Source organism: Pezoporus wallicus, unplaced genomic scaffold (genome assembly GCF_028554395.1).
Source record: "Pezoporus wallicus isolate ANWC-B61680 ecotype Strahan unplaced genomic scaffold, APGP_CSIRO_Pwel_v1 scaffold_6885, whole genome shotgun sequence".
Classification (NCBI taxonomy): Eukaryota; Metazoa; Chordata; class Aves; order Psittaciformes; family Psittacidae; genus Pezoporus; species Pezoporus wallicus.
Genome location: NW_026638858.1, coordinates 3,673,356 through 3,700,712, shown reverse-complemented (window position 1 = coordinate 3,700,712; position 27,357 = coordinate 3,673,356). Strand labels below are relative to the sequence as shown.

Here is a 27,357-nt window from a genome sequence, read left to right as displayed (position 1 = left end):
GTAATTAAAATTGCCCTGTTACCACCATTAACACTCTCCAGTCCAGTGGTTAAAAACTGAGGCAGCTGCAGGTGTGCTCTGATCACAGTTAATCCCAGCAGTAACCAAAAGTCAACAGCTGCTGAAAAATGGATGAAGATGGTATTTAGTGGCCACTTTGGGACTCTTTAAAAGTCACTAATAATTATAGTAGCCTAAAAAAAAAAAGCCCATGAGATTGCTGGAGTCTCTCTGTGAATGAAGGTAAATCCCAGGGCTTGGTGTGGGAGGCTGGAGTGAGGAGGTTGCAGTGCTTGCAGGCTCAGCATTTGCTCTGTTTACCTGCAGTTCAAGTGCTGTGGGAGCAACAACTACACAGACTGGGCTGACAGCCTGTGGATCAAATCTCCAGAGGCCAGTGGACGGAAAGTCCCAGACAGCTGCTGTAAGACGATAACTGACCTGTGTGGCCGAAGAGACCATCCTTCCAACATCTACAAGGAGGTAAGGAGCAAAAGGGCTTCAGAGCTGACTGTCACAAAGTATGTAAAGGAGGTGGGCAGGGGGTGACGGTGTTAGGTTATCACTGCAAACTGTCAGTAGGTTTCAGAGTCAGTAGGATTGCCTGGAAAGCAGAGTTCATTTCTCTAGTTCAGCATTCAGCCATCTGGGCTATTATATGTCAATATAGAGAAAAAGAATAAGTTGTATTTGTTACTCCAGAGTATGCTGGTGATAGGGGGAAACTTGGCTGCATTTCTGTGGCCTTTTGGCCTGATGAGAATAAATACCCTCTCCAGGCAAGTGCTGGACAGTGAATGAGGGAACCTTTCTCCACATATCTCAGAGGGAAAAATGACACGCTCTCTGTGTGTGTTGTGACCAGTTCTGCATTTCTCCTGCTCAGCTAGCAGCTGTCTTGGGTTTGTTCAACAGCTCCTGAGCTGTAGGTCCAGAGCAATACAAAACATGATGCAGCTTTTCCAGTGATGTCAGGGGAAGAGCCTGCTCACAGGCGGCTTTTTGTAGCATTGCTTTCAAGGGTTGCAACCATTGGATTAAAGTGAACAAGAGGTTAAAATGAGACTGATTTTTCCATGTTCCTCCTTTCACCCTGCAGAGCGGTTGCATTACCAAGCTGGAAAACTTCATTCAAGAGCATCTGAAAATTATCGGGGCAGTGGGGATCAGCATTGCTTGCGTGCAGGTAAAAAGGCTGAGTGGAGTTTCGGGGGTGCCGGGCAGAAGTTAAAGGAACCCTGAAACTCAGGGATGGAAAAGAAAGAGATTTTGGGCTCTTCCCTGCGTGGCAAGAAAAAGTTGCCAAGAATTTCGGTACCCGAGGACTCACTGGCTTCAAAGCAAAAGCCTCTTCTGCCGGTCTGTAAAATTTGCTTCTGATGACAGAGTGCAGCTGGGCAAGGGGGAGAGACTTCTACTCCAGGGCTGTGGGAAAGGCAGCGCTGCCCATGGCAGGTGGTTTGGCAGCCTGAGGGAGACCTCTTGTGGGGATGTGCCGTGATTGCCCACGCACTGAAAAGCCAGTCTGGAGTTCCCTAACCTGGCCATTAGGATTATTTTAAGCCATCCAGAATTTCTCCCTTGGCTGTGTCATGTTGAAGAATAGCATTGTGCTTCTGCAAAGGATTTGGGAGAGGATGACAAATAAAGAGGTAGGATATGGATGTCTCTCCCTCCCATTTTAGAAGGCAAGGCACAGGATATTCTTTTATTCCAAATGCAGATGTCTCTCTGGGAGTTCCTCATCTTCCCCTTTGTTCTGGCAAGTAGCCACATTACACCCCAGAGAAGCTGCTGGTGATTGATTTTGAGGATTGGCACATATTGTGTTATCTCCGGCTATTTATTGCAAACTGGAATGCGGTATCCCCAGGCAGGAGCTAGTTGCTGGGTCCAGACTGTTAGTTTGCAAGCTCCAGTGCATCCATTCTGTTTTTTCATGCATTTCTCTCTTCTCTTTACACCCCATAGATCTTTGGGATGATTTTCACCTGCTGCTTGTACAAGAGTTTAAAGTCAGAACCATATTAGTAGCTGCGGGAACTCTGTTGCTTCCCCTCTGCCTCTTCCCTTAGTGCCTGCCAACCTGACCACTCTCCTCCACCACCACCACAGAAGTGTCTGTAAACCTGAGGACTGGCTCTGTAATTAAATGCCTTTCAAACCACGCAGCGCCTTACATGCCCCTTTGGGGGAAGGTTACTCTCCTTGTTATGTAGAAGGCAGCTAGGAGTTCAGCTGGTCCTCTTCACTATCAAGAAACAAAAGAGCTGTGGATCTTCTGCTAGAAGCTTTAGCGAAACAGTGCCTTGATACAACTATGAAGCAAGATTTATCCAGGGCCATTTCTCTTGAGATTTTTTGTGAGTCAGCATGAAGGTATCAGGATGCTATACAACACCCATGGTTTTCTCTCTGAGAAGTGGCTCAGCAGCACCAACCATTGACTGTGAGGACAGATGATGTTTCTGTGCTGAGCTGGAGCCAGAGCTGAGTGTCTCATACATGGAAGATTTCTCTCCCTCCTCCCAAGCATGCACCAATGTCCTTGGCTGTTCTCCACCTGAGAAGATGCCTGCCTGGTTGCCTGGGGCAGGAGCTACTCTCCCTCCTGACTGGGAGCACAACTTGGTGCAGTTGAAATCTTGTCATGACTGGTGTTGCCAAGATGTGGGTGCCTTAGGACTTCTCAGCAATCCTTCCTCCTCTTCCTTGAAGCTTCCCCCAGCACAGTGCCATTAAGAGCCATGAGAGGTCTTTTGCCTCCTAGTGATTCTGGAGCTAAGATGATGGACTATTGTCTAATTCTTATGGGTCTAGTCTGTTTTATTGAGTGGCTTCCAGTATGAGTGAGAGAACTTCTCTTTCCTCCTACCTATCCCCTGCTGAGGTTTGGTGAAGAACTGGTCTGTTTCGGGAGCTGGCATGTATTGCTACCCTTTGGCCTGTTCAGTTAGTGGAAACGCATTCTCGTATCTCTTAAATGCTGAGAGATGCCCTTGGCTTGATTTTTCTAATTAAAACTTCCAGGCTTGTCTCTCTTGTGCAGGAAATTAATATATACAAATGTTTCATCAGCCTCCAAAGAGCTCATTAATCAGTTGAGGGTCTTCTGGCTTTAATGGGATCTGGAAGCCCACTTGACTGGTCACTGCTGACAAGGTAGGAGAGTTGACATCAGCCACTTGCCCCAGTGCACTTGGTAAATTTGCAGTGCTGGGTTAACTGTCTGTTAATAAATTTTAATTAATTATTATCTCTGCACTGGGATTCTGGATACCTACAGGACACAGACATCACCACTGCCATGGACTTTGTGCCATCATGATGCCAGCAGGGTCTTAGCATGTCACAGGATCTTGTGTGCCTCTTGTCTTGCCCTCACCTTTGTTTTAACCCATGAAGCAGAAAGAGCTGTGGGGCTTTGGTGTTTCTAAGCCGTGAAGACAAGCCCTTTTATAAATGACCTGGCCTTTTAGTGGTGCTGGCTGAGCCCTGACTCTTGGCAGCGGGCAGCTAACATGAGCAAAATCATTCAGAAACCTAAAGGGTCTTGCAGCATTGTGGGGTTTTTAGTTCACAGAGCAGAGATCTTGAACTAACACTAAAGGGTGACAAGTTAAAATTCAGAGCAGATCAATCTGAAACTCCCCCATCATCAGCCCCATGAAAGAATCCTTAACAAATGCAGAAAGAGAGGGGGAAGAACTGATGCGTATCCTTGGTTCCACAGCAGAAGGAAAGAGGAGAAAGAAATCTAAATTATTGTATAATGATCTAAAGGAGAAAACTCTATTTCTTGTTTTATAATCAAGTTCCTGATAAGTATTGACTACTAACTAAGAGGAAAACATTGAGCATGTTGCTTGAGGCAATATTTCTAGTTTCTTAAGCTGTATCTTCACAGCTGCCTTTGCCCATTCCCTTCACATACATTGTACAGGGTTGGGAGAGGCCAGAAAGAATGAGATATGAACAGTTAAGCTGGCTTGTGTCCATTGAGTTGTTTTATACTTTTTCTCTGTGTAATAATATTCATTGCTTTTTTTTTTTTAACCAGTTTATGTTGCTGGCCAATAGAAAAATAAAGCTTAAGATTCTGTACTTACTCTGTGTACCAAAAGTGAAGGGGTACTGTGAGCTGGGTGGGTTATATGGATTCCTCAGATCCTGGTCTGAAGGACCAGGCTGAGAAGAAAGTTGGGGAAGAACCTTGTTCTGTGTCACTGATCTTGCCAGCCTGGTTGTGGTGTGCTGCAGGAGGGTGCTGCAGACTGCTCCTGCCTGTGGCGCCCTGAGAGCTGAAGTTGCAGAACTTCAGGTTACCAGGTACTGTATGTCAGCTGTGGTCTGTGCGTGGAGGTGTGTGCTCCCAGCACTGCTTCAGGGTCTGTGGTACACCTCGCTGCGCCCACTGGGATGATTAGTGACCTCTCTTAGCTTTGCCAAACAGGCTGCACTTTCTCATCACTTGCAAAGTGCTGGGGCAAACAGAGCAAGGCCTTTGCCACCAGGTAACTTGCATTCACCTTGCTCGCCCAGCTGCTGCCTCATTACCAGTCAGGCCTGCTTAAGAAGATCAGCTGGAGGTATAAATTGGCTCAGAGCTTTTCTGTGCTCTCCTGTATCTGCTTCCACTTACCCCGAAGGTAGTGGAAATCTTTCCCCTTTCTGCCTTGCCTATAAAGACAGAGGTGGGCTACTGCAGTGGTGTGGGGTATTTCTTCCATGTGCTGTAGAGTAGGTTGTCTGTCTTACATCACAGACATGTCAAAAAGAAAGCACGTGTGTCCCCTTTTTCTTACCCTGTAGGATTTAGGGTTGAAAGTTACACATTACCAGTTTCAAACACGCCTGTATCTGGCCATATGAAAACGTTTGCTTGCACCTAAACGTTTGCTTGCCGCTCGGTGGCTCTCAGGGCTCAGCACAGTGTGCTGTGACTTCAACTCTTGTAATTTAAGTGAATCTAATTCAAGCTGCTTGGCTCTGTGGGCAGTGGGGCCATGGAGTCACCAAGCCCCAGGGAAGTGCAGTACAAGACGCTCTGGTGTTCCCTTGCCTAGAAAGGAAGGTCTCTCCTTCCAGCCCCAGCAACATGCCTGATTTTCATGCTGCAGCAAGGCACTGGTTGTGCAAGACTGAAGCTGAGGGCTTGACCTTGGCTCAGAGCAGGGACTTCAGCTAAAAAAGCCACAAATATGGGCATATACCAAGGAGACAGGCCTGGGTGGCTCAGTAGCAGTTTGATGAGCCAGTGCCACTGCTAAGTTGGGGAGGGCAGATGCACTCCTGGGATGCACTGGGTAAGACAGGGATGGGGTGGTGCCCATTTATGAGGCCTGGTCCTCAGACCTATGTGTGCCTCTGGCTGCTCTATTTCAGGAGATGTGAGTTGAAGTTGGAACATGAATTAAGCCAGGAGGGCTCATCCTGGAGGGGTGTTCAGCAAGGTAGGACTGGAGGCGTGGGGTGGGCTGGGGTTCTGTGCTTGCAGCAAGAGCACAGAAGGTGGCACAGGTGGCTCTGTTAACAGGGTGTTTTAAACAGCTGTTGTACCACCACAGTTGTTTTGCCACGTCATAAAGAGAAATGCCCACAACTCAGTTGTTTTGCCACGTCATAAAGAGAAATGCCCACAACTCCTCATGCCTCATCCCATTCCACTTTGTGTCATGAGGGGTGCTGAGTGGCTCCAGTCACCCTTTCCCACTCCTAAAAGGAAATTAGTTCCCCTTATGCAAGACTATCATGAGGTGGTGTCTGTGCAGTCTGTAGCACAGTGTCTTTCAGCATGAAGCAATTGCTTAGAAGCTGTTTCTCTTGTTTTAATTTGTTGCTTCTGCAGTGTCTGTGATTAGGGTACAATTACTGCCTTACAGCATCCCCATGGGCCACACAGCCTCAGCCTCTGGGTGGTGCTGCTGCCTTTCTCAGGCAAGAGTGCAGATTTCTTCCACTCTGCACCTGGAGATGTGGGGTGTGCTAATTGCTCTTTGCAGCAATTAGCTCAGCTGGTGGTCTGCTCTCTTGGAGTGCTTGGGTGGTCAGTGCAATTTGACCAGGAATAAAAGGGAAAACTGATGTAGCAGTAAATAGTATCTGCAAGGGGTGGTCATCTTGTTGCTGCAGTTTCAAACAAGAGACAACACGTCCCCTGCACGATGACTTCTAACCCAAACCATGCCCTTTCTGCTCCTCCTGCCGTTTAATTGGGAGGAATTTTCCCCTTATGGAGGCCCTAGTGCCTCTTTCTTTCACCATTTATAAAATCTCCCTTCAGTGGTGGTTGTAATGTCCTGGTTTTCCTGCTGTGCTGGGACTGGGTGGGGCTGCAGCAATGGAGAGAGAAAGACAAGGAGCAGACAGTGATACTCTCCTCCCTGGCAAGATATGACTAATACACTGTGCTTAGGAAATGGCAAAGGTGAACACTCTCTCCTTTCCTGCCATGAAACCTCTGCAGGGTTCCATGTGTACATGTGTGTGTGTGTGCACCCCTGGGAGAAGATGCCAGGTGCTCTGTGCTGCTTGTTGCCACTCTGCACCAAGCAGCGACAAGAGATGCCTTGGGGAGTGCTGGTGCTGAACTGAGGCGCAGGTGCATGTGAGCTGAGACCAACAGCTTCTCCTGGTGTGGCAGGTTTTGCTGTAGGGTCTCGGGCTGGCTCCTGTGCTATTAAAGAGCTGCTCTTAGGGCTGCTGGCTGCATGAGCTGCTACTGCCAGAGGTGCATGTCTGCCTGCTGCTGCTCTGTGCTAAAGCCTTGTCAGGAGAAGAGGTGGTGTTTGTGCCAGGGGCACTGCTCAGCTGGCCAAGGAGACAACAGGAAGCGGATTCATGTGGTGCGTCTAGAAATGGCAAATTCCTTGGTGGGAGAGGGCATGATGCTCTCAAATGAGCTATAATCACAGGAACAGCAGAGATGCTCATGCCCACCAAATTCATACAGTGACTCATTCCATCATAGCAGATCATGAGACACACTGGGGTTTTGAAGTCCTCTTACTCCCTGTGCAGGAAGCTGTTCCTATTGCTTTCTTGGCTGCCTGCATTAGCAAGAGGATATTACACACTCTAAGGCCATCAGGATCTGCAGCCTTCTGTCTTCTGATTACTGCTCCTGCCTGCAGAAAAAGAGCTGCTGAGCATCAGGCATTTCCAGGCTTCAATTTTTTAAGTAGCAAACTGACAAGGGGAAAGCAGTTTCTGCCTACGCAGAGTGTAGAGAGAGCCCGGTGTCCCAGAAGGGCCTGGTCCTGCCAATGGCTGCTGTGTCCCCCTGTTGGACAGCAAAACTTAACCCTCCCCCTTGCAGTCCCGGAGGTGGCTCGGATGGCTGTAGCACGTTTACAGCAGCTGCATGGGAGCATGAGGGTCACACTGAGCTGCTTACACCCACCCCTCTGTGGTTAGAGGCCAGCCCAAACCAGTCATTGACCCTGGGGTGCAGGGAGTGTGGAGTGACTCTTCATGACTTTGGCCATAGGTGTGTGTGTGCATTTAACTGTATCTGTGTTGTGTCTCTTCCTGACATGCTGGAGGGTTTCCACTGCCTGCAGGAACTTTTACAGGTTAAGTTTGTATTTCTTACGGTGCTGAGAAATGATGGAACCCCTTTACTCCTGAAACCTGCCACCACAGAAATGTGCTCTTCCTTCCAGAGTTAAAGTCCCCTCTCTCTTCCCAGGCAAAGATCGTCCTCTCCCTTTGTAGGGAGTCAGGGGTGCTCCCCCCCTCCCAGAAGTCACAACTTCAGCCTCCCCTCTTCTAAAGGGCTTCTCAGCCCTGGATTAATGAGGAGCCAAGGGGAATTGTTTTACCAAACAGCAAATGGCTTTCTCTTTAACATAGCAGTGCCCCCTTAACATTCAGCTGTGTGTCCTACCTGCCACTGGCTGTAAATAAATAGACTTATGTCTAATGGCACCTCACTGATGCAGGCAGGAAGCAGGTGCCCGCATCAGTGCAAAGCATCTCCCTCTGGGGAACGGAGGGCAGTACCAAAAAGCTTAAGCTTAAGCCTCTTGCTTTGTTTTGCAGGAGAAACTGAGGCAACTGTTTCATGGCAAGGATGTGATGAGTGCTGGGGGACTCCCGGTGTGAGGTGTCCTTGCAGAGAGCTGCCTGCACTGCTCATGTGCTCATAGAGCATATTTTAATTACAGTCAAAGCCTCCCCTTTCCTGGAGAATAGGGACATTCCTGGGACAGCTGCCTGTTTAATCACCTTTTAAGCCTCCCAAGCAGTCCTTACTGACAAGTTGTTTTCCCAGGATGTTTTAGACACTGGTATAAAACAGGTTGGTTGATTTCTTGCTGCCCATTCTGGGATGCAGTGTTAACCAGTGATGGCCTGAGATGTGAGGCACCAGGCTCTGGTTTTGGGATTAGGACTGCAACTGCTATCTCCACTCCCAGAGGATGCCAGCTCAGTACCCCCAGCCAAAATAACTGCTAATACCACTACAAAATGATACCTGAAAGCATGTCCCTCCACACCCATCTCTTACAGCTCCTCTTGCATGTTATTCCTCTCTTACATGCTGAGCATTGTCAGGTACCATTTTATATTTATCTAAATTAAATCTTGTCCTGTTTAAATGTGCCCAACTTTCTGAGATATCCCAGGCTAATTCACATTTTGTCCTTCCTTGCATTTTCCATGCCTCCTTCATCGATCCACAGACGTGATTGAGGTTATAATTTATTTCCTTTTCCTTCTTCCTCCCTCTCCTGCTGCTCTCTTCCAGGACTTTAATGAAAGGTTTTAATAGCAGTCAGTTGAAGGCTGACCTGTTCTTTCATTCCTTGAGTGCCTTGTGCTCTGCGAATGGGCTCATGAATGATTCAGTTCTTCGGGCTCTAGCTTAGCAGCCTGTGGCACTCAAAGGAAACATTTCTGAGGTTTGTCCACACTTCCAAATGGAACAGTCCTGAACCCCAAAACAGGAAGTGGAGCCCTAACTCATAGAACAACTGCAAAGGTGGCTGCATACGTATTTTTTCAACCAAAAAAAAACCCCTAAACCCCAAATGTAAAGCATAGTTCACTTACCATAGTGAATGGCACTGGATGGGGCTATTAAAATCAGAGTCTCATCAAATGTGGGCTCTTGGTGTCCTTTTCATCAAAAAACGCTACCTTCAACTGGAAGTAAATTGAATTTAAACAAACGTGGGTGAGAAGCAGCAGTATTTCCCAGGCAGAGCCGTGGGTCCTTGGGATGTGGTTAAGGTGCTGACTGGGAATACAGGAGCCTGGTGTTGTGTCCCCAGTTTGCCAGGAGGTTTGAGGACAGCTCTTGCATCGGGGTTTTTGGCAGAGCTCAGTGACCCGTTTAGTGAAGTGATGGGATACTCAGAGATTCCTGGTGCTGGTGCTGGATGTCAGTGGATGAGCACGAAGCACTGCGGAAGTCCATCCTGTGCCTGCCTGAGTGAGAGCGAAGCTTCCCTGCACCTGAGAGCTGCTGCTCAAGGCTGCTAAGCATGGCGACAAATTAATTCTTATCAGTGTTTCTTTCTTCCCTCCAATCATACTTCCTTTTCCTTGTCCCCTTAGATTGAAAACTTCCTTTTAGTACAAGCTGTGCTAAGCTCCATGTGGTCCTGATGGCACCACTTAAATTCTGCCCATAATCTGAATAACAATAAAAATACTGCTTCAAAGGAGTTACGACCTTACAAAATTGCTGAACTCTAGTGCACTCCTCTCCTGAAACCAACAATAGGAAACACAAATCGGTACCAAACTGCAGCCTCTGATTTAGCATCAGCAATTCTTTTTTCTAGCCTGGAGCTTTGGGTAAACTTAATTCTGCTCTTGCAGCAGAGGTTTCTGGAACATGAATGCAAATATCTTCTGCTCTCCACGCACCACTGGAGAGATGCTCTTGTTTCACTGCTTTAAGATTCAGAGTCCTTCCAGGAGACAGGAACCAAGGATGCCTGTCATCTCCCAAGGGGGGAAAGTGGTGCCAGCCTGTGGGTTAAGTAGAAGCAGGGACTAGCCTAAAGTAGAGAGGGCGTTTGGAGAGAGGGAGGCAATTCCTGAATCACCTGCTTAGAGCCAGCTCAGGGGAACAGGTTCACTTTTCTGGCCTGGATTTTAATGCAACTTTTGTCCAGGAAGGGGTCCTGGAGGGAGGAGACAGGAGCCACAGCACCCTCAGGCACTTCCACCTACCCTGTGCTGGGAGCTTGCAGGCAGGGGCAGCCCTGCTGACACCATCTTCTGGGCAGAAAAACAGGCTATAATTATGGCAATTATGCCTTTATACATAAGTTTCGCCTTTATTTACATAAATGAGCTAATGGATTTTTTTTTCAGACTACACCTCTCCTGGATAACCTATAAGCCAAGCTCTGAGCTCCCTGTCAGGGCTTGTAGGAAGCAAATGTTCACTCCTTGTCTCCTCCAGCTAATTAAATCCTGTCATGTTCCCCCCCCCTCCCCCCCAGTCCACTGGAGGTGGCAGGAGATGCCCCAGTTTGCTCTTAATGAAACCACTTGGTGCCATGAGGGGAGTTATTTGAAGGCCAGAAGCAGCTCCCAGGTGGCTCTTTGCAGGGTTGGGTCTTCCCTCTGCACCTCTAGCCCAAGAAAGGGGATTTGGCACCAGTCAAAACAGAATGGGTTGTGGTCGAGCCCAGTGGTGAAGGGATTAACAAGGTGTGGTCGTTGCAACATCCTGATGGGGATGATTAGGATATCAGGTGGAGGCCTGAGCACCCTTACTGCTCCCACCTCAGCCCGGTGGAAGAGGGAGAGATGTGATTCACCCTTCTGTTCTGCCCTTGCTCAAGACCCAGGACCCTTGAGCAGCCTGACAGAAGGCAATTGAAACTCCCTCATTTACATATAAAAAATGCATCACAGTGAGAAAGTGTCTGCCCCCCCCAACACCTGTGACAGCAGCAGCAGGCAATTTGACTACAGTCTCATCTCCACTTCTCTCAAAATGATAAATTTGGTATTTGAACCCCTCCAGATGGGCAGAGGATGAGAGTATGACTCTACAGACAAGTTGATGGGCTTGCTCCTCTCTCCTCCCCAGAGCAGGGATTCCCCTTTAGTAAAATTTGCATCTCTGACTACGTTGGAAGATACTTGGGTGGAACTAAGCTTAATGAATTACCAATCATTGGCTAGCTTTGGATTTTAGTGCTGCTGCAGTAAGTGAATTTATCAATGGCAGTGTTGTATAGCAGCAGCAATACACACTCTGAATCTGTGTTTCTGTTGCTTCAATGAACCGCACTATTTGCGAATCTGTAATTGTGAAAGTTCTTACTAAATGTGACTGACTAAATGTACAGTGGCAGGTTGGTTGTAATCGGAAGCTAAGCCCAGCTGCACCCTGCCCTCTGATCTCTGAGGACTGGCTGGAACACAAGGGGGTTATTTTCTGCCAAATCTCTATACTCTCAACATGACAGAGCTGTCAGGCTCAACTTGGGCTGCTGTTTGCTGCATTGGTGAAGCTAAAGCTGAGGATTCACCTCTAAGTGAGGTCCACCCTAGACCTGGTGCTCGCAGCTCTGAGCAATTTGCGGTGGCCCTGAGCTTGTGAGGATGCTGGCTTCTTCCCGCTGGTGAGCTGATGGTGGCTTCCCTTTCTTGCAAGCCTACTTGCACCAGTTGCAATGGCAGCTTGTTGGTGGCCTACTGGGAGGTTCCTGCCTAAGGCTGGGGGGTGAGTGGCAGAGCCAACATCAGGCACATGGCATCTGGTCCAGCACCCTGTTGCTGTGCTGTCCCTGTTTGTCACCAAGGAGCACCGTGTCCCTCGCAGGCAGCTTGCAAAAGCATCTCATTGCTTTCTAGGCATCCAGCCCCATTCATCTGGTGGGAGTAAATCCAGCCTGTATCACATCTGCCTAAAAGTTTCCAGGGGACCTGGGGCTCAGCTGCTCCCTGGAGTAGCATCTCACATTTCCTCTGTAACTCAGGCACCAACATGACTTTAATACAACTTTTCAAAGTATGCATTTGTATCTAGTAAGCCCTTGAGTATTGCAGAGTCCCTTTTATATTGAAATTCAGGCTCCTCGATAACATTTTATTATGAGGCTTGCTATTTTTGGAATTGCTGTTACTCTGTTATGAGCAAGGCACCTAACATCCTTCAATATGAAATCATTAAAGGCACAGCAGAGTTCATTACAGGGGCATTTCTCTGGATTAAGAACAAATCAATACCACGTACCAATATCACAGCCTGGTACCTGGCTTCGGTTGCAAATAGCACATCCAAAGGCAGGTACTCTTCTTTTGGCCTCTTGTGCTCTTCTTCCAATATCTTATTTACTGTTTCCCCCCCAAGCTGTTGTGATGGATTTATGAACAGACAAAATCCGGAGGTTGTTTTTTCCTTCAGCTACCTGAATATTGTAGCTTTTAAAATAAAGAAGAAACAAATAACCAGCTTAAGTTTGTGATACTGCAGTAACCTCACATGCAGTGTGACTTCTCCGCTTCTGCTGGAGGAGCCCCCTGGAAGCAGACGTGCAGAAGGGAGCAAAAGCCTGAAGCTCTCTCTAGTTATGTTTAGCTGATCACATTCAGAGTTTAGAGTAAGTTTCAGATGTTCATTTGGTTCAGTAGCAGCTCGGGTAGCTGATGTGAAAACCACTAAGGCCAGTAGTGTTTGTTTCTCTTTATTTAGTAGAAGTAATTATTCATCAGTGGAATTTAATTATTACTTTTTTGCCTTTTTGAAATATTGCTTAATGGAGGGAAGCAGCCATTTGTCGGGGCTGCATTTAGTGCTGAGTGGATCCAAAGGGGGTTTTCTTCATGCTGTTTTGACAATTATAATTAAAAAAAGCAATCAAGTTGATGACGTGTGGAGTCGTTTCTGTAATGATGTGAAGCACTCAAGCCCTTATTAACTTTATGCTTCCATTTGCTAGTCTGCTCCTGGAAGAAGATCTCCCAGTCAAACTGCTACTGCTTCTTTAAAAAACTGAAGTTAGTAGTTGCTTCGGCTGCACATCTCATTATGAGGAAAGGCCTACAGCTGGGAGCAGCACTCATTTTTGGTTTTATAATTTTTTGGGGGGGAATATAGCAAAATGTCTTGCTATACCTCCAGCCCAACCTTTAGCTATTCCGTTGCTGCATACGAATTTATTAACTCAATTATGAAAGTTCTACATTTCTACAGAAATGGAAGGCTTGAGGGCTTGGCTTTATCACAAACCATTACTGCATTGATGAAGAGCTGCGCAGAGCCTATCTGCTGGTGGGTAGTTGCTGATCAGTGTAGGTAGGAGCACATCAGTGCAGCCTTTAACACTGAGTAGTTGACACTGCTCTGATTACTGCTTATTCCTTATTCCATTAAGTGGACATTGTCCCTTCCATCTCCTAGAACTGTCTGGAAAGGAGCACGCTTTCGTACATGCTACCATAGGGAAGACTTAGTTAAAAAGAAAAAAGGAGAGGAGAGGAAGCACTGGAGATAATTGGGCTTTAGCTGTGTTCTCATACCTTACAGATTGCCAAGAACAGTGATGCTGCTGATCTCTGAATTGCTGCACAAGCTCAGGGCAGCAGCTTTCCATTGGCAGTTCCTGCACTGGGCTCTGCTCCCTGGCTGGGAGAAGCTGTGTGGAAATGGACCTGGGGGTCCTAGTAGACAAGCAGCTTAATATGAGTGAACAGTGTGCAGCTGCCACAAAGAAAGCTAACAGGATGCTGGCTTTTCATTTTCCCACTCAGTGCTTGTATGGCTACATCTGAAGTAGCATGTTCAGTTTTGGTCCCCGCTATACAAAAAAATGTGGACAGGCTGGAGAGGGTCCAGGAAAGGGCAGCAAAGAAAGATGATCCAAGGATTGGGAAGCTGTGTGAGAAAAGGCTGAGAGAACTGCATTTGTTTAGCCTTGAGAAAAGAATCTTATGGGGAGACCTTATCACCATGTTCCAGTATGTAAAGGATGATTGCAAAGAAGAGACGCTCTTCAGAAGGAGTCACATGGAAAAGATGAGGGGTAATGAGTACCAGTTACTCCCTGGCGAGTAGGAGAGGAGAGGAGACTTTTTCCCAATGAGAAGAACCAGCCATTGGAATAATCTCCCCAGGAAAGTGGTGGATTTCCCAACAGTGGACACTTTTAAGATTTGGCTGGAGAGGGTGCTGGGTCATCTCGTCTAGACTGTGTTTTTGCCAGGAAGGTTGAACCAGATGATCCTTGAGGTCCATTCCAACCTGTATTCTATGATCCACAGTGAAAAAGTACTTAAAAAAACTCTATTTAAAGATATTCCATTAGGATTTGAGGGAGTATATGATGGAGGTCCTTGATAAGAGAGAGGCAAGAAAACACCAGGGGTTGGGTGAGATTAGGCTTTTCCTTGTTGCCCTGATGGTTTCTAAAGAGTGGTATGAGTGCCATCTCACAAGTACCGGCAGGGAAACTGAGGCACCACACTGGTGGCTTGCCCAAGGCTTGTGTAGTGAGTCTATTTGTTCTGTCAAGGCCTGTCTCTAAATATGCACCTTAAGGTGAAGCATTTTTCTGTCTTTGAAAGACATAAGCAATAATGTTACATGGAGATGAGCAAAGGGAGCCTCCTTTGCTCATGTGGCTAGCCTGGAGAAAGCAAAGAGAGGGTGGAATGGAATGGACCCAAAGGACACCAGAGCAGAACCAAAGATTCCCATTGAGCTTCATGCCCTTGGATCAGGTGTCTGGAGAGATGTTGGTAAGGACAGTGACATTTATGTTAATCTCTGAAGTAATTCAAAGCTTGTAGATACCACTGTGGTGATCCACTAGAAAATGTGCAAAGCAGCAGCCTAAGAAAAGGTTAGCAGCTGAAGGTGGGTGCTGAGCACAGCTGTCCTACTCATGGCAGTGATTTGTTTCGTACTTTTTTTAAAGCAGTTCATCCCTTGGATTGCTGCAAGTAGACCTGCTTTTAAAAGAAGGAGGTCTGATTCCCAAAGAATAGGTATTCAGTATTCATTCTTCCTAGCTTCAAATCCAGCCTGGGGTGTGTGGGTTAATTCAACATCATCAGTGCCTGTGGAAGGTTTTGACCACAGCCTTTGCTGCTTGCTATGAAGTTTGCTTTAACTGTCAGTTTCTTGTGCTCCCCAAAGCATACAGGCTTTTAGCTTTTTGTCTGCTGTTCCATGCCTGTCTTTGATCACTATTTGTTCAGCTTCTGAAAGCAGGAAATACTGAACCACTTTTATTACTACACTTCCTTTGTATTTGGGAGGGAAAAGTGAAGGACTTTCCTGCATTAATTTTCTAGCTTGGCTGTTACAAGACACAATGTTTGCTATGGGAGCAGATGCATCAGGAAGGAACTTACGGGGAAACCCGTGTGATGCCTGGGAGGTCCGTGTCTTCACCCCAGCCATGTGTTACCTACAAGCACAAGACAAGATGTAGGTCACCAGAACGGGTGACTGACAAAGTCTGAAAGACATGCTTTTGTGAAGGAGAAATAAGATCAGGGGTTAAGCGAAAGCTAATGCTCTCTGTGAGTCTTGGCTCTACATCACCTATGTTATTTCTGTAAGGGAGTGTCGAGGAGAAAGAGATGGGGGCTTAAATGAGACTAAGTCCCATGTAAATACTGTATTGCTTCCAAGCACTAGCCCAAGGTGAAATCAGTTGCTTTGCAGCTCCCCTCAGCTGGAGTTATTGAAGCCAAAGATAACTTCTTGCCTGTTTTTATGGCCTTATGTGCATGAGGTGCACGCAGCTTATGCTACCAGGCCATTTTAAGTCACATTGAGGCTAATGAAGACTCCCACAGACTTCAGTGGGAAATACATCAAACTGTGCAGCTCAGCAAAGCCGAAGTCTCAGCTACAAGCTTCCTGTCCTTGGTTTTCAAACATCTCTATTGTGCTGTCCCTATTGAACAATCAAAAACGCTTTCCTTTCTGGAGGAATTGAATAAAAATTGGATCTGAAAACAAAGCTACAATGTAAATCATGGCAGAAATGCACTGAAGGGGAAATCAAAGCTGTGCTCATCATCTGGGCAGTAAGGGCCAGGTGGAAGTAACATTATTTTGGAGATGTCTCAACTGAAAAGTTCCAGGAGTAAGAAAATCTCACTGGCTAACTATGATTAAATGGATGTACATGAATCTGCTCAGAGAGGGGACTAAGTAGAAGTGCTACTTTCTTACTTGGATTGGTATTGAAGTTAGAAACTATTTTGGAATGCTTTTAGAGGCAAATGGGCTATTTGGTTTTGCTGGTGGTGTTGGGTTTTGTTTTTTGTTTTTTGTTTTTTCAGGGAAGGCCAAATTGTATTTTCCTTTAGAGCTATTTGCAGGTAAAGAGGTAGCTCATGTTCTGGATCCTCATAGTTCATTACCAGAGAAATCTGGATTTGTAGTCAGAGGGCTAGTTAGGCATTTCAATGGAAACATACAGCTATGGGTTTGTGCACTGGTTGCAATCAAGACTTTCAGAGTTCCGTTTTACTTCATATAGACAAGAAGTCAGAGTTCAGTATCCAGTTACAGGCTGCATTTAGGTAGAGGATACAGGAAGACAAAAACCCAGCACAGATCTCTCAGTAAATCACCCTGGGGTGCGATGCTCACAAGGGGTGATTTTTTGGAGCTAAGCTTTCGAAATATAAGGCTTGAGGCTCATTACAGACAGGCATGAAAGCACTTCCCTTCCTTCCTGCATATGGACTCAGAATTGTGAGCAAGAGGTTTGTTTCTTATTTTGGTTAAAACTGTCAAGAAATGTAAAGCTTTCCAGACACACACATACCTGGGTGCTGATGCTCCAGGTAGAAGCCTGCCTTTGGACTCCACGAGCAGATTCCTCTCTACTTTCATGACCTCAACTCCCATCACATGCTTCTCAGGCACTACTTCATTATTTTTGTATGATAGTGGGATGTGAAAGTCCTGCCTGATGCTGTCCTGGCCTGGGAGGCTGCAGCCTGGGCACTGGGGGTTCTTCCGTTATACTTCCAGTGGTGCTTGCTTGCTTCTCCAGTAGCAGGTGTGAGCCCTGCAACAGTCTTTCAAAACAGACTTGAAAAATTCACAAAATGCTTTATATATGAAGTGACTGAATGACTACGGAGCACTGGTGGGATTTTGTTGGGTTTTTCTTTCAGCAAGCTTCCAGTTGACAGGTTTCCACATGTAATTAAAGGCTGCATATTCAGTACAATTTCTCTCTTTGCCACTTCTGCCTGTCTGTTGATTCTGCTAAGGGTTCCTTTTTATTAGGACTCAGTGAAAACCAAGGCTTTTTCTGTGTGTGTGCGTGTATACGCATGTCTTTCACATTGGCTTTAAACAATTTGGTGGTTGTGAGCATATTTAGTGGCTCTTCTCTAAGAGATCTAGCAGGTTAAGAAGCAGATCCAATGCACTTATGTCATTAACAGCTGCAGAAGCAAGCACAGGAGAAATGACAGCAGACAGGGAATTACTTTCTTACTTACCAGTGAGCAGGGGTGAAAGCTGGGATTTATAGAAATGCACTGAAAAATTCACTGTCTCTTTACAGAACAGAATTTAAGCTCTGCTGCTGTCCCTAACCCTCCCAAGGACAAAACTCTTGAGACAACCTTTCTCATGAACATGATAAACCATTTGCTTCTCCACATTATAGAAATGGTTTTTTTTTGGTCAATGCTGCATGTGCAAACTCCCAAGGAAAGGCTGTGATGCAGAGAGGTAGCCATGTGCTGCAGGAACTAGTATTACTGCCTGCTGTGGCTTAGTCTCGCTGCTCAGGTTTTTTTCCTGCTCTTTTTGTAACGTCTGTCTGACAAAGTGATACCAGACTGCCACTGTCTTCTTCTGCACCATGTTTTCTGTCTGAGAAATAGTAATGAGAGCAACCAAGGCAGTTTTTATTTTTCCTTCAATTTTTTGAATGAGGCCTGCTGTGTTTTTTGCAAATTGCATCTTCATTGTGTTTAAGAGCCATAGCTTTTCATATTGGACAACAGCATCAGCTTTGAGAAGAAACATGTAATTCTAAAGCAGAAAACCAGATTAGAAAATTGCTTTTGCAGATAGAAGCACAGTCCTGTCAGATTGTCTAATCCAGTTCTTTGGCACCGATGCAGGACAGCTTTCCACACGGCATAACACGCAGCTGCCTCTGCCAGATGTACCAGCCTGGGCTGCTGCGCTTTCTCGGTACAGCTCACGAGTGAGTGCTGGGCCTGGCATTCTGATCTTTCTGTGAGCAACCTGGCACGTATCTCCATGTAACGCTCCACTGGAACACGGACAAATGTCCTACAGGAGTTCAGTTTGGAAAGGTCATCCTATATTTTACAGTGTCCCTTTTATAAAACAGCTTGAAAGAGAAATTTAAGTGCATTTAACTAGCTAATACAGCAGGCATGCTGAACATGAGCTATCCAGTCAACTATGAAACGAATACCAGATTTAATTGCTTAATTCTCTTTGCATTAGGATAAAGCATATGGTTTTAAAACATCTTCAGTGAAGAACTGCTTAATTTGGGAAACATCTACTATTGCCCTGTACTAAATTGAAAAGCAAGTTCAAGTGTAAAGATTGGTGGGGTGATAGCCAAAGGCAAGCTGACCTGCAACTTATTTTGAGAGACAACCTAGTTTCAAGGTTTGTGTGTACATGTTTGACCTGGAAACCCAGGTTTTGTTCAACTTCTCTGTGGTTCTTCAACTATGGGAAAAAAATCGAGATACTTCTTATCCAGCAGCCAAGACGTGAATGCCAAAAGTTTTACTGTACCAAGGAATAACAGGCTGCAAGCTCAGGGATCATCATCTGTTCTAGCCTGTTTTCTAAAGGCTGCTGTAACGATGATTTGTCCTACATTTGCATATGGGCTAATGCTGCATTTGAACAGAATCCTGAGCGTTCACAGATGTAGGAATTGGCCTCCTTCATTTTCAGGTAAGGTGCATGTGTCTGCCTCTGCACACCACCTGAATTATGCATTTTCTGGATGTTGAAGAACAGCATGAAACACGCTCAACTTTCAAGTCGACAGCACAACAGGAAGGTGGGACCTTTTGGAAGGGTCAGCGCCTATCATCTCCCCATGCAGGTAACCTTCACAAGCCCTGTATGTACAGCTGACCTCTCTGTGTTTGGTTCTACCAGGACAGCCTCCAGGCTGTATTTGACCAGGCAGTACTACACCACCTGCACAGCACAACACGAAGCCAGTGAAATGACAAGCAAGTGGAAAGCTTGCATGTGTACCAGCTACAGGGAGGTACAGGTGCTTGGCAAGATCAAGACTTTGCTCCTGTTCACACCACCATGCGTAAATTCTCACATCAAGTGCTTTCCATAGAACACTCATGCATGTTTTACCTAACTGAAGGGCACTGCACCATCTGATGCCCTGTTCTTTATAATACAGCAGCTGCAGTGTTTCGTAAGAACTGGGATAGAGACCACACATTGACTTTAACTGCAGTGAGAAGTACGCTCTGCTGGCTCTAGCAGCTTTCAGCAGTAATGCCTCATTCTTACCAAATTTACCCACTTCCCTGTTGCTGGAACACTGAGCTTCGGTCCCATGTTTCTAATCCCTCTGCCTGCCTAGTGCAAAGCACCAGACTTAATAGCACTCCTAACCTCAAAGAAACCAGCACAAGCAAATGGCAAGATCCAAGCACACACTCTGTCCAGAAACTGTAGGAAGTCTACAGGGGAGGACCTCCTTTAACATTTTAATGAAATATAGTAATCTCTCTATACGAATAAACAATTCTTTTTGCTGGCAGCTGCATCTAAAAGTTCAAAAACAACTCCAAACACAGGTTTAAAAAAAAGAAGCATCCAAACATTTAACTTCATCTCCAAATCTTGGTCAAATGGACTTCATCTTTCCTTTGTTTCCTTGAAAGAGGTTAGTGTGTTGGGGCAGTATTTTCTCCAGAAGGTGAACATCTCTCAATGGCTACATTACAGGTGGCTTTCATCTTTTACTACCTGAAGTCCACTTTCAAGTTCAGCATTAGCGATCAATTCCATGTAGTTTGCAGTGTGGTGCTTTGTTCATCTATCTCATTTCTCCAGTGGTGCATAATTCAAAAGCTTCTCAATCAGATCCACATGGGCCAGGAGCATTCTGCGGCAGCAGTATCTCTTCAAACCAAGGGCATCCAGGGCATCTCTATTAATGAACAGCAACAAAAAAAACATAATGGATGAAGTGTGTCAGAACCACTTGTAAGTGTTCCTAAGCAACATACTGATTACTTTGAGCTTAATCATAAAGGGAAACTTGTATGCAGTTCAAACTAAGGAACAGAAATTTAGCGTGTGCTGTTAATGTTCAATTTACTGCTGTTGACAGGGTGTTTGCCCTGCAAGTTCTCTGGCCTGCAAGAGCACATGATCTCTGTTGAAGCCAGCATCTAGCTGACACAGCTACCAAACTTCCAGAGGTAAGTCTGCAAAACTCCCATAGGAACAGAACCAGAACAGACTTAACTCTTACAGATTTCTTCTTCTGAGCCATCCCACTCATGAGAGCATATTTGTTCATGAAACAGCAAGGTTAAGTAAGATGCAAATACTTTGATTTTTGGAAATAAAATTTTAGTCTTCAGAGCTGGAAAGAGAGTTGAAATACGGTACATTTGTAAACTCAATTATTTAGTTACAGTAACTTAGTCTTCCTTTTACAAACACCAGTCTGCAGAGAAGAGCGGAGCTGATCTGGTTAAAATCAGGATTGATCAAGACGTTTGAGGGTTTCAGAACACAGTTCTGAAACATGGGAAGTCATTTCCACTCCTTAACACATTTCCACTCCTTAACACACACTCCTTCAGAACACAGTTCTGAAACATGGGAAGTCATTTCCACTCCTTAACTGTGGTCTGTCTAGGATTTTACCTGCACTGGTTACAGCTCCTGCTAGCTGCATGGTAGAACACAGCACGAAGGCACTAGACAGTATCCTGACACAGGAATAAGGAATAGCATCTCTGAGTGTCATTATCCATGCTGTTGTTAGTATCTCTAAGTACTGTTAACACTTTTCTGTAAAGTGAGGATGATACTTGACTACCTCATGAGATAGATAAATTTGTGATCTAAGCCATGTTAAAAGGGTGAGAGATAGAGAACTAAAATAACTCAAAATGCAAACCAGCCCACATATGGATGGGATGTTAACTCTGTGGAAGGCAAAAATCCTTTCCAGTTCCCATATAAGAAGGCATTCTGTGTTACAACCTGTTCCCCACAAATACACAAATAAGGATGTGCAGACTGCTCAATACAGTCTTTCCACTTAATTCCTTCTGAGTTACTGCTTGAGACTCTTATGGTTGGGTAGTGAAAATGAGTCATCCTAGCCTGAACAACTGTATGTGTCTTCAACGGCCATTGCTATCAGACCTCTTAAAGATAATTGACATTTTCCATGCTCTTTAGCTCCAACCTATTAACCATAAAGCCAATCTGATACTCCTTCAGAATCTCACATTCACGAAATATGACTCATCTTTAGATCTGTATGATGCAGTGCAAAAATCCAGCATTTGCTTAAAACCAGTATTACTTCCTGAAGCCTGCAATTCTGCTATAGGAAGAAACTGACAGTTCTAAGTACAAATGACTGAAAAGAAGGCTCTGCATAAGCTGGGCCATGGAAGAGGTTGTTCGGGTTCAAGCAGCTTCTCTGATGACATCAATTAGTTCTTGTACCTTTCAATGGTTCTTCAAGGGCTTAAAGAGCAGGGCTATTCGTTTTAGGACTAGCACGTGCAAAAGTTATTTAAGAAGTATGAACAGTATATTTTTAGAAAAGATTTTTTATAAATAATATCTAAATGTTCCAAACCACTTGAGAACGAAAGCATCTGATGTCTGTTGAGATGTAAGTTTTTAAGAGGTATCTGGTAAATACTGAACTTTCAAATGCAGTTATCAGAGATGCAAAATACTGACAGTAATCACATCTTTAGAATTCATACTATATACACATTTCGGCTAAAACAACTTCAGTTGTGTTTCCCGTTCCCTTCTAGCTTCTTTTCTAGCTTTTCCCTTCTAGCTTTTCCTTTTTCTTCTAGAGCTTTTGGAAGAAGAGCAATTTTAAGGGACAAATGGAAAGGTGTGGGTCTTTTTTAACCACAAATTACTTAGACATGGTTATTTTTTCCATTTTGTCTGTCCATTTCTTAGTAACAATTAATAGGGATGCTGACACTGCACTACAAGTTTTTAAACTGTTCAATATCTGTAAACTCTCCTTCTGATCTTACAATCTCATAAATGCATTAGTTTGAACAGGCATCCCAGAATCACACCAGTGACTATAGCAATAGTTCTCAAGTGAGCACTCATCAGTAACAATGTACATCTTCCTGTCCCACACAAAAGCAGAGAAATAATGAAGACAGGAAAAATATTAAAATGTAATACTCGGAAAATAAGTCAAAAGTGATGCCAAAATAGTTCTGATCACTTTCAGTATTAGTGAGAAATGATTCGCTTCCCACACTATTTTAATGCTTTTAACTCCATGAATGAAAAGAAAAATAAATTTTTTCAGTAGGACTTTCCAAATACCTTTAGTTTAGCCACTGCAATCTTCTACTCAGCTAGGTTTGACAGGTTCTGGGATGTAAATGCACTCTAAAAAGACACCCACAGAAGTAATGACATTTAGGAGAACTACTGAATGGTATTTCACTGGACAGTTTTTAATGAAACTTCTTTCCGCTGCAAACTCCACATCAAGCAATAAGAAGCACGGAGAATAATCACACCTTCCTACAAGTTTAGATTAGGCTCAAAAAACTACGCTTTGTTCTGTGCTCCCGTGTTTAACATTTGACAAAACAGTATCCTAAACCACAAGAATGTTTTCAGATTTACTTTGGAAAAAAGGCAGTGAAATTTGTATTAGACACTCTTCTGAAAGTTCATAAGATATCAGTCTGTTTAAAAACCTATTACTAACCCTAACCATTTGAATGCAAAGCAAATACTCCCTTCTATTTAACAGTTTCAGCATCACTTCAGGAGGTTTACTCGAATTTCTAACACTTTCTTTTTCCATTCCTTTGAATTACAAACATCTGTGTTTTCTTTCCTACTTAAACTCAATGACAGTGTAAAGATTTCTCAAGAGTTATCTTGTGAAACCTTTCTGAAGTAGTCCCATCATAGCTAGGCCCTCCTTGAACTATTATGACTTAAAGACATGGTAGACTATGCCACTAGCATGAGCTCTGGCCAGCACAGATTAAAAGTCTGGCTATGCAAAGCCCAGACTACTGAAAACACAGTTGCTGGGAGTATCAGTCAGGCATCTGAAGTAGCTGAACTTCTCCTTCCCCCATCTGCAAACCAGTGCTTTCAAGTAAGGTCTGCAGTTCTGCATAGCAAACACACAATGCTTTAAAGAAAACCTAAAAGGTGTATACATTTTTAACAGTGCTACTTCTTACACTTGTGACTCCTTTCTCCCGCCTTTAAAAAAAAAACAAAACATACCGGTGTCATAGTTGGCTATACTGCTTGTTACTTTCCTTCCTGTTCCATACAGAGTTAAGTATTTGAGACTGGTTTGAGTGTAAAAGTTATGACTTGGCAAATTCCATCCTACTACAGAGAAAGATTCAGTAGGGAAACAAGTGCTTTCTCACCGATTATAATGTCTAACCATTGGTTAAATCATTAGCTTCAGAACTTACCAGTAGTTTTTAGCCTCTTCACAGCTACTTCATAATGCCATGACCCTGCACTTACGTATCTTATGCGCTGTGCGATCTCATCTAACACCTGACTCAAAGAACATAGAGAAATAATACCCACCCTTCTGTATACTCTGCTTGCAGAAGGCCAAGATAGGCTTCCCACTTGTTTCCAACTATTTTTCCGCATGTGAAACATCTGACTGGGATGATCATTCTTGCAGTGTAGCTGTAACGTTAAAAAAAAAAAAAAAACAGTTTCACACCTCTGCAAAATGACTACTAGTTAATATTCAAACATAAGAAAAGAAACACGGGACTTGTCGACGCCTCCATCAGCAGCTCAAGGCCCTACGTGACAGCGAGAAGACAGCCTGCAGTACGGACGTGCCGAATTACAGCGGTGCAACGCCATCAGGCTGCGCTTCACCACCGCGGCCAGGCCCGCATCGCTCCTGCGGCAGGCAGAGCCAGCCAGGGCGGCGTGGGCTAGACAACACGCACCCTGCGACCAGGAGAGCAGCGGCGAGGCCCGAGCCCGGCAGCGCATTACGCCTGCCCCGCGGCGGCGGAAACAGGCCCGGGGAGGGATGTACGGGTGTAGGGCCAGGGGAAGCCGGTACTGGTTCGCCACGATCACCACCCCATGGGGGCGAGGAAGCTCCCGTTCTGAAGCACCAACAGAACTGTAGCCCTACGAAGCGGCTCTTACCGAACCCCAACAACTCCTCCGCGCTCCCGTAACGCCTGCCCGGGCAGTACCAGTGCGGCGAGGCGGGGGCAGACGCTCCGCTTCAGGGCGGGCCGACGCACCCCTCTTTCTGCGCAGGGCGGGCAGATGGTAGCGGCCTGGAGTACGGCGTCCCGGGCAGTTCAAGAGAGTTGGCGCGCGGGGCGGGCTTATTTTCGCGTTTCGCGTGTGGCGCCCTGAGCGGCAGCTGGGGCGCAGGGAGCGCGGAGCGGCGGCACCGGCGGCGAGAGCTACCGAGTGAGGGAGCGCGGCGCCCGCCCCGGCTCCTCCTCTTTCCCGTCCCCGGTCGGGTGGGCACTTGTTGCATTGCGAAACGGCTTTTGCAGCGGCGAGACTTCTCATCCCATCCTGGCTGAGGTACCGGAGCCGTCCGGGGCGGGAAGCGCAACTGGTGGCTGTAGCCCGGCACCCGCCAGCGCTCTCTGACGAAGGGGGAGAGCATGAGGAGAACCCTGGCGGGCAGGGCTGTGGGACTGGGCACCACGCCGGGGTCCGCTCTCTCACGGGCAGGGGCGGCGGTGCCCGCCATGGCTCCGCGGCTGGAGAGCCTGTCCTTCCCCAGGCAGAGCCCGCTGGGGGCGGGGGTGGGTGCCGTGATGGGATCCGGTCGGGACGTCCCCAGTGTTCGGCTGGCGGCTGCCTTGTCGCCGCGTCGCGCCTGTGGGAGGGAGCACAGTGCTCCTTTGGGGCTGTTTCTTCTCAGGCGGGAGGAGGCAGGAGCGCCTGTGTGCGACCCGCTCCGCTCTCCCTCCTCCCGTCCCAAGGGCTGTTGGGTGTCCTGCACAGCCCGGACAGTGTTTGCTTCTTTGAAGGCAAACTCGTCCTCGAGTCCCGGTCGAGCTGTGGGCGCTGTCGTGGCTGCTGGTTTGCTGGGAGTTCTTAACTCTGGGGTCAGATTGGGCTTGGCGCTGTCCCGTTTGAGTGTTGCTCCGTCTCGCTGTGCCCTGTGCACGGCTAAAACTAAAATGAACTGTTCAGCAGAGGTAACTGTGCCCTCGGGGCATCGCTGCTGCTCAGGGCAGTGGCACAGGCGCAGCCTGCGCCAAAAGGAGCGTTTCCCCCCTACCTGAGGAGCAAGGAAGTTCCCCTTGCTCGGGAGGCAACGGCCGGTTGCAGGCAAAGCAACCGGTTTTATTTGGCACCCCAAGCAGGAGAGGTTTGGTAGCAGAGGATAATGCATCTTGAAACTGTTTACTTGTATTTCCTTAATCTAAGGACTGGGGAAGCATTAGGCGTCAGGAGGCTGTGTGTGCTTAGCACACATAGGGAAGCATGCTGCGGTGGCTGGAAACTTCAGGGACAGTCACTGCTGTTCTGGAGGCTCTGGGATAAAGCATTAGCCTGAACGCCATCAGTCCTTATTGCTCTCTCGTTACAGCGTTAGCGTTATGTTAATTTCCTTGGGCAGAGCAGAAATTCTCCAAAAGCGTTTTATTTTCCTGCTAAAGTGTCTGTGAGTTGGTAGAGTGCACAGCGCAGAGCCATTACTGCCAGGCATATAAATAATTGTGTCTTAATGCACAGCTTATGTTAATACGTCTTTCGTGACTATTTTTTGAATGACTGGATTATTGACCCTCTGCACAGAAATGCCAGACCTAACTTGAACTGTAAAAGAGCACATAGTTTGATTCTAACAAATAAAGGTTCGAAGTTGTTTGAAAGCATTTTTACAATTGTGATAGCTACTGAAAAGACTAATTTTTGCAGTCCCAGGAACAATTATAAGCAGTTGTGAATGGAGAGAATTTACTTGGCATGGAGGGTAGATGAAACCTCCTGCGATCTCTAGATTATTATAATTATTGTTATTGTAGGCCAGAGGGAGCCAAACTGTCTTTTCTTTTTCTCCTTTGATTTATTTATTTATTTATTTGGGGGGAGTGTGGATTTTGGAGATTGTTCTTTGATGCATTTTCAGCACTAGGTCTCCAAAGGAATTTTCTTGCTGAACTCTGCAGTGAAAGACATTTGTGTTTGGAGATGGGAATTTGCAAGTGGGAGTGAGAAAGAGGGGCTGTCATGGAGGCTTGGGGGCAGAGCCACATCGTGAGATGTAGAATAGTGTCTTATTGGCCGCCTTGTAGAAATGTGGTTGCTTATTTCTTGAAAACAACTGGATTTTAACTTTCAGACCTAGTTCTTGTATCTGTCTTTGCTTTGCATCCTTTTCAAAGAAAAATTTATTCAGCTTGTTCTCACAGTAATACTATGACTTTGTTACTTCTTTCCCGGATAACCTGCTTTGGCTGGTCTTTTATGGCTGTAGCATCTTTGATCCCAGAAAATGTAAGCATTTTTATGATGTATGACCTGGAGAGACTGCTAGATACTGAGAATATTCTCTGCTCAACTTTGTGTACCCTCTGCTTAATCTGACCTTTTGCCAAACCACAGAAGTCTGTTTAAAATACTCGCTGGGAGAGGATGTGCATGCATGTGACTATCAGGAGTCACAGTCTTACGGACTGTAGCTAACAGTGATTAGGTTGCCTGCAGAGTGACACTCAGCTGTTGCAGTTTAGTATTTAGTCAAATACTAAATATACAAAATACAAAAGTATCTAGACTCTTCAGCCATCTTTCTGAAGAGGGATGAGGACTGGAAGAATTGGAGAATTTGGTCTCTTTAAACATTCTTTGAAGAACTGCAGGAATCGGAGTCCTATCTCTTAGAACTGCAGCTACAACTGCATAGGTCTTTCTCACAGGAAATTTTAGTTCCATTTCTGGTCTCTTGCCATCTTCAATAAGCAACAGTCCCTGAACTGCTGATTCTTTGTGCCTTCAGGCAGCCTGCTGCTCAGGAAACCCATCAGAGCGCTCCTCCTCATTGAGCAGAAAAGGCTTCCTTAGAACTAACCAAATAGAAGTATGTTTGAGAACAATGGACTACTTTTCTGATACACTTCTGGAACAGC

At 45.8% G+C, this 27,357-nt stretch overlaps 4 protein-coding genes across 6 annotated transcripts in view; 3 read left to right on the top strand and 1 right to left on the bottom strand.

Annotated features, from left to right (window-relative positions):
- The window catches only part of CD151 (CD151 molecule (Raph blood group)), a 33,305-nt gene extending 29,197 nt beyond the window's left edge, over window positions 1-4,108 (top strand). For all 3 annotated transcript variants that reach the window (XM_057412795.1, XM_057412797.1, XM_057412796.1), the window contains 3 exons: window positions 328-483; window positions 1,100-1,186; window positions 1,972-4,108. In XM_057412795.1, coding sequence (XP_057268778.1) covers window positions 328-483; window positions 1,100-1,186; window positions 1,972-2,031 — 303 coding nt within the window. In that variant the 3' untranslated portion in view covers window positions 2,032-4,108. The remainder of the gene's footprint in view (window positions 1-327; window positions 484-1,099; window positions 1,187-1,971) is intronic.
- RPLP2 (ribosomal protein lateral stalk subunit P2) overlaps window positions 1-19,800 on the top strand; it is a 142,270-nt gene extending 122,470 nt beyond the window's left edge. Inside the window, exon 6 of the mRNA XM_057412799.1 lies at window positions 19,789-19,800. The gene's annotated coding sequence lies outside the window, so the exon portion shown is untranslated. The remainder of the gene's footprint in view (window positions 1-19,788) is intronic.
- POLR2L (RNA polymerase II, I and III subunit L) lies at window positions 19,727-23,924 on the bottom strand. The gene is made up of 2 exons (XM_057412800.1): window positions 23,807-23,924; window positions 19,727-20,144 (listed from the first exon to the last, which is right to left on the bottom strand). The coding sequence occupies exons 1-2, from the start codon at window positions 23,899-23,901 to the stop codon at window positions 20,036-20,038; spliced, it is 204 nt and encodes a 67-aa protein (XP_057268783.1). The 5' UTR covers window positions 23,902-23,924; the 3' UTR covers window positions 19,727-20,035.
- Window positions 23,925-24,540: 616 nt separating this feature from the next.
- TSPAN4 (tetraspanin 4) overlaps window positions 24,541-27,357 on the top strand; it is a 481,009-nt gene continuing 478,192 nt past the window's right edge. The window contains exon 1 of the mRNA XM_057412723.1: window positions 24,541-24,793. The gene's annotated coding sequence lies outside the window, so the exon portion shown is untranslated. The remainder of the gene's footprint in view (window positions 24,794-27,357) is intronic.

Bases quoted from the DNA above. Each gene is read 5' to 3' on its own strand.
- POLR2L (XM_057412800.1), bottom strand. From the start codon at position 23,901: ATGATCATCCCAGTCAGATGTTTCACATGCGGAAAAATAGTTGGAAAC. The intron at 20,145-23,806 runs GTGGGTATTATT...GTTCATTAATAG, and splicing joins CAAGCAGAGTATACAGAAGG to AGATGCCCTGGATGCCCTTG.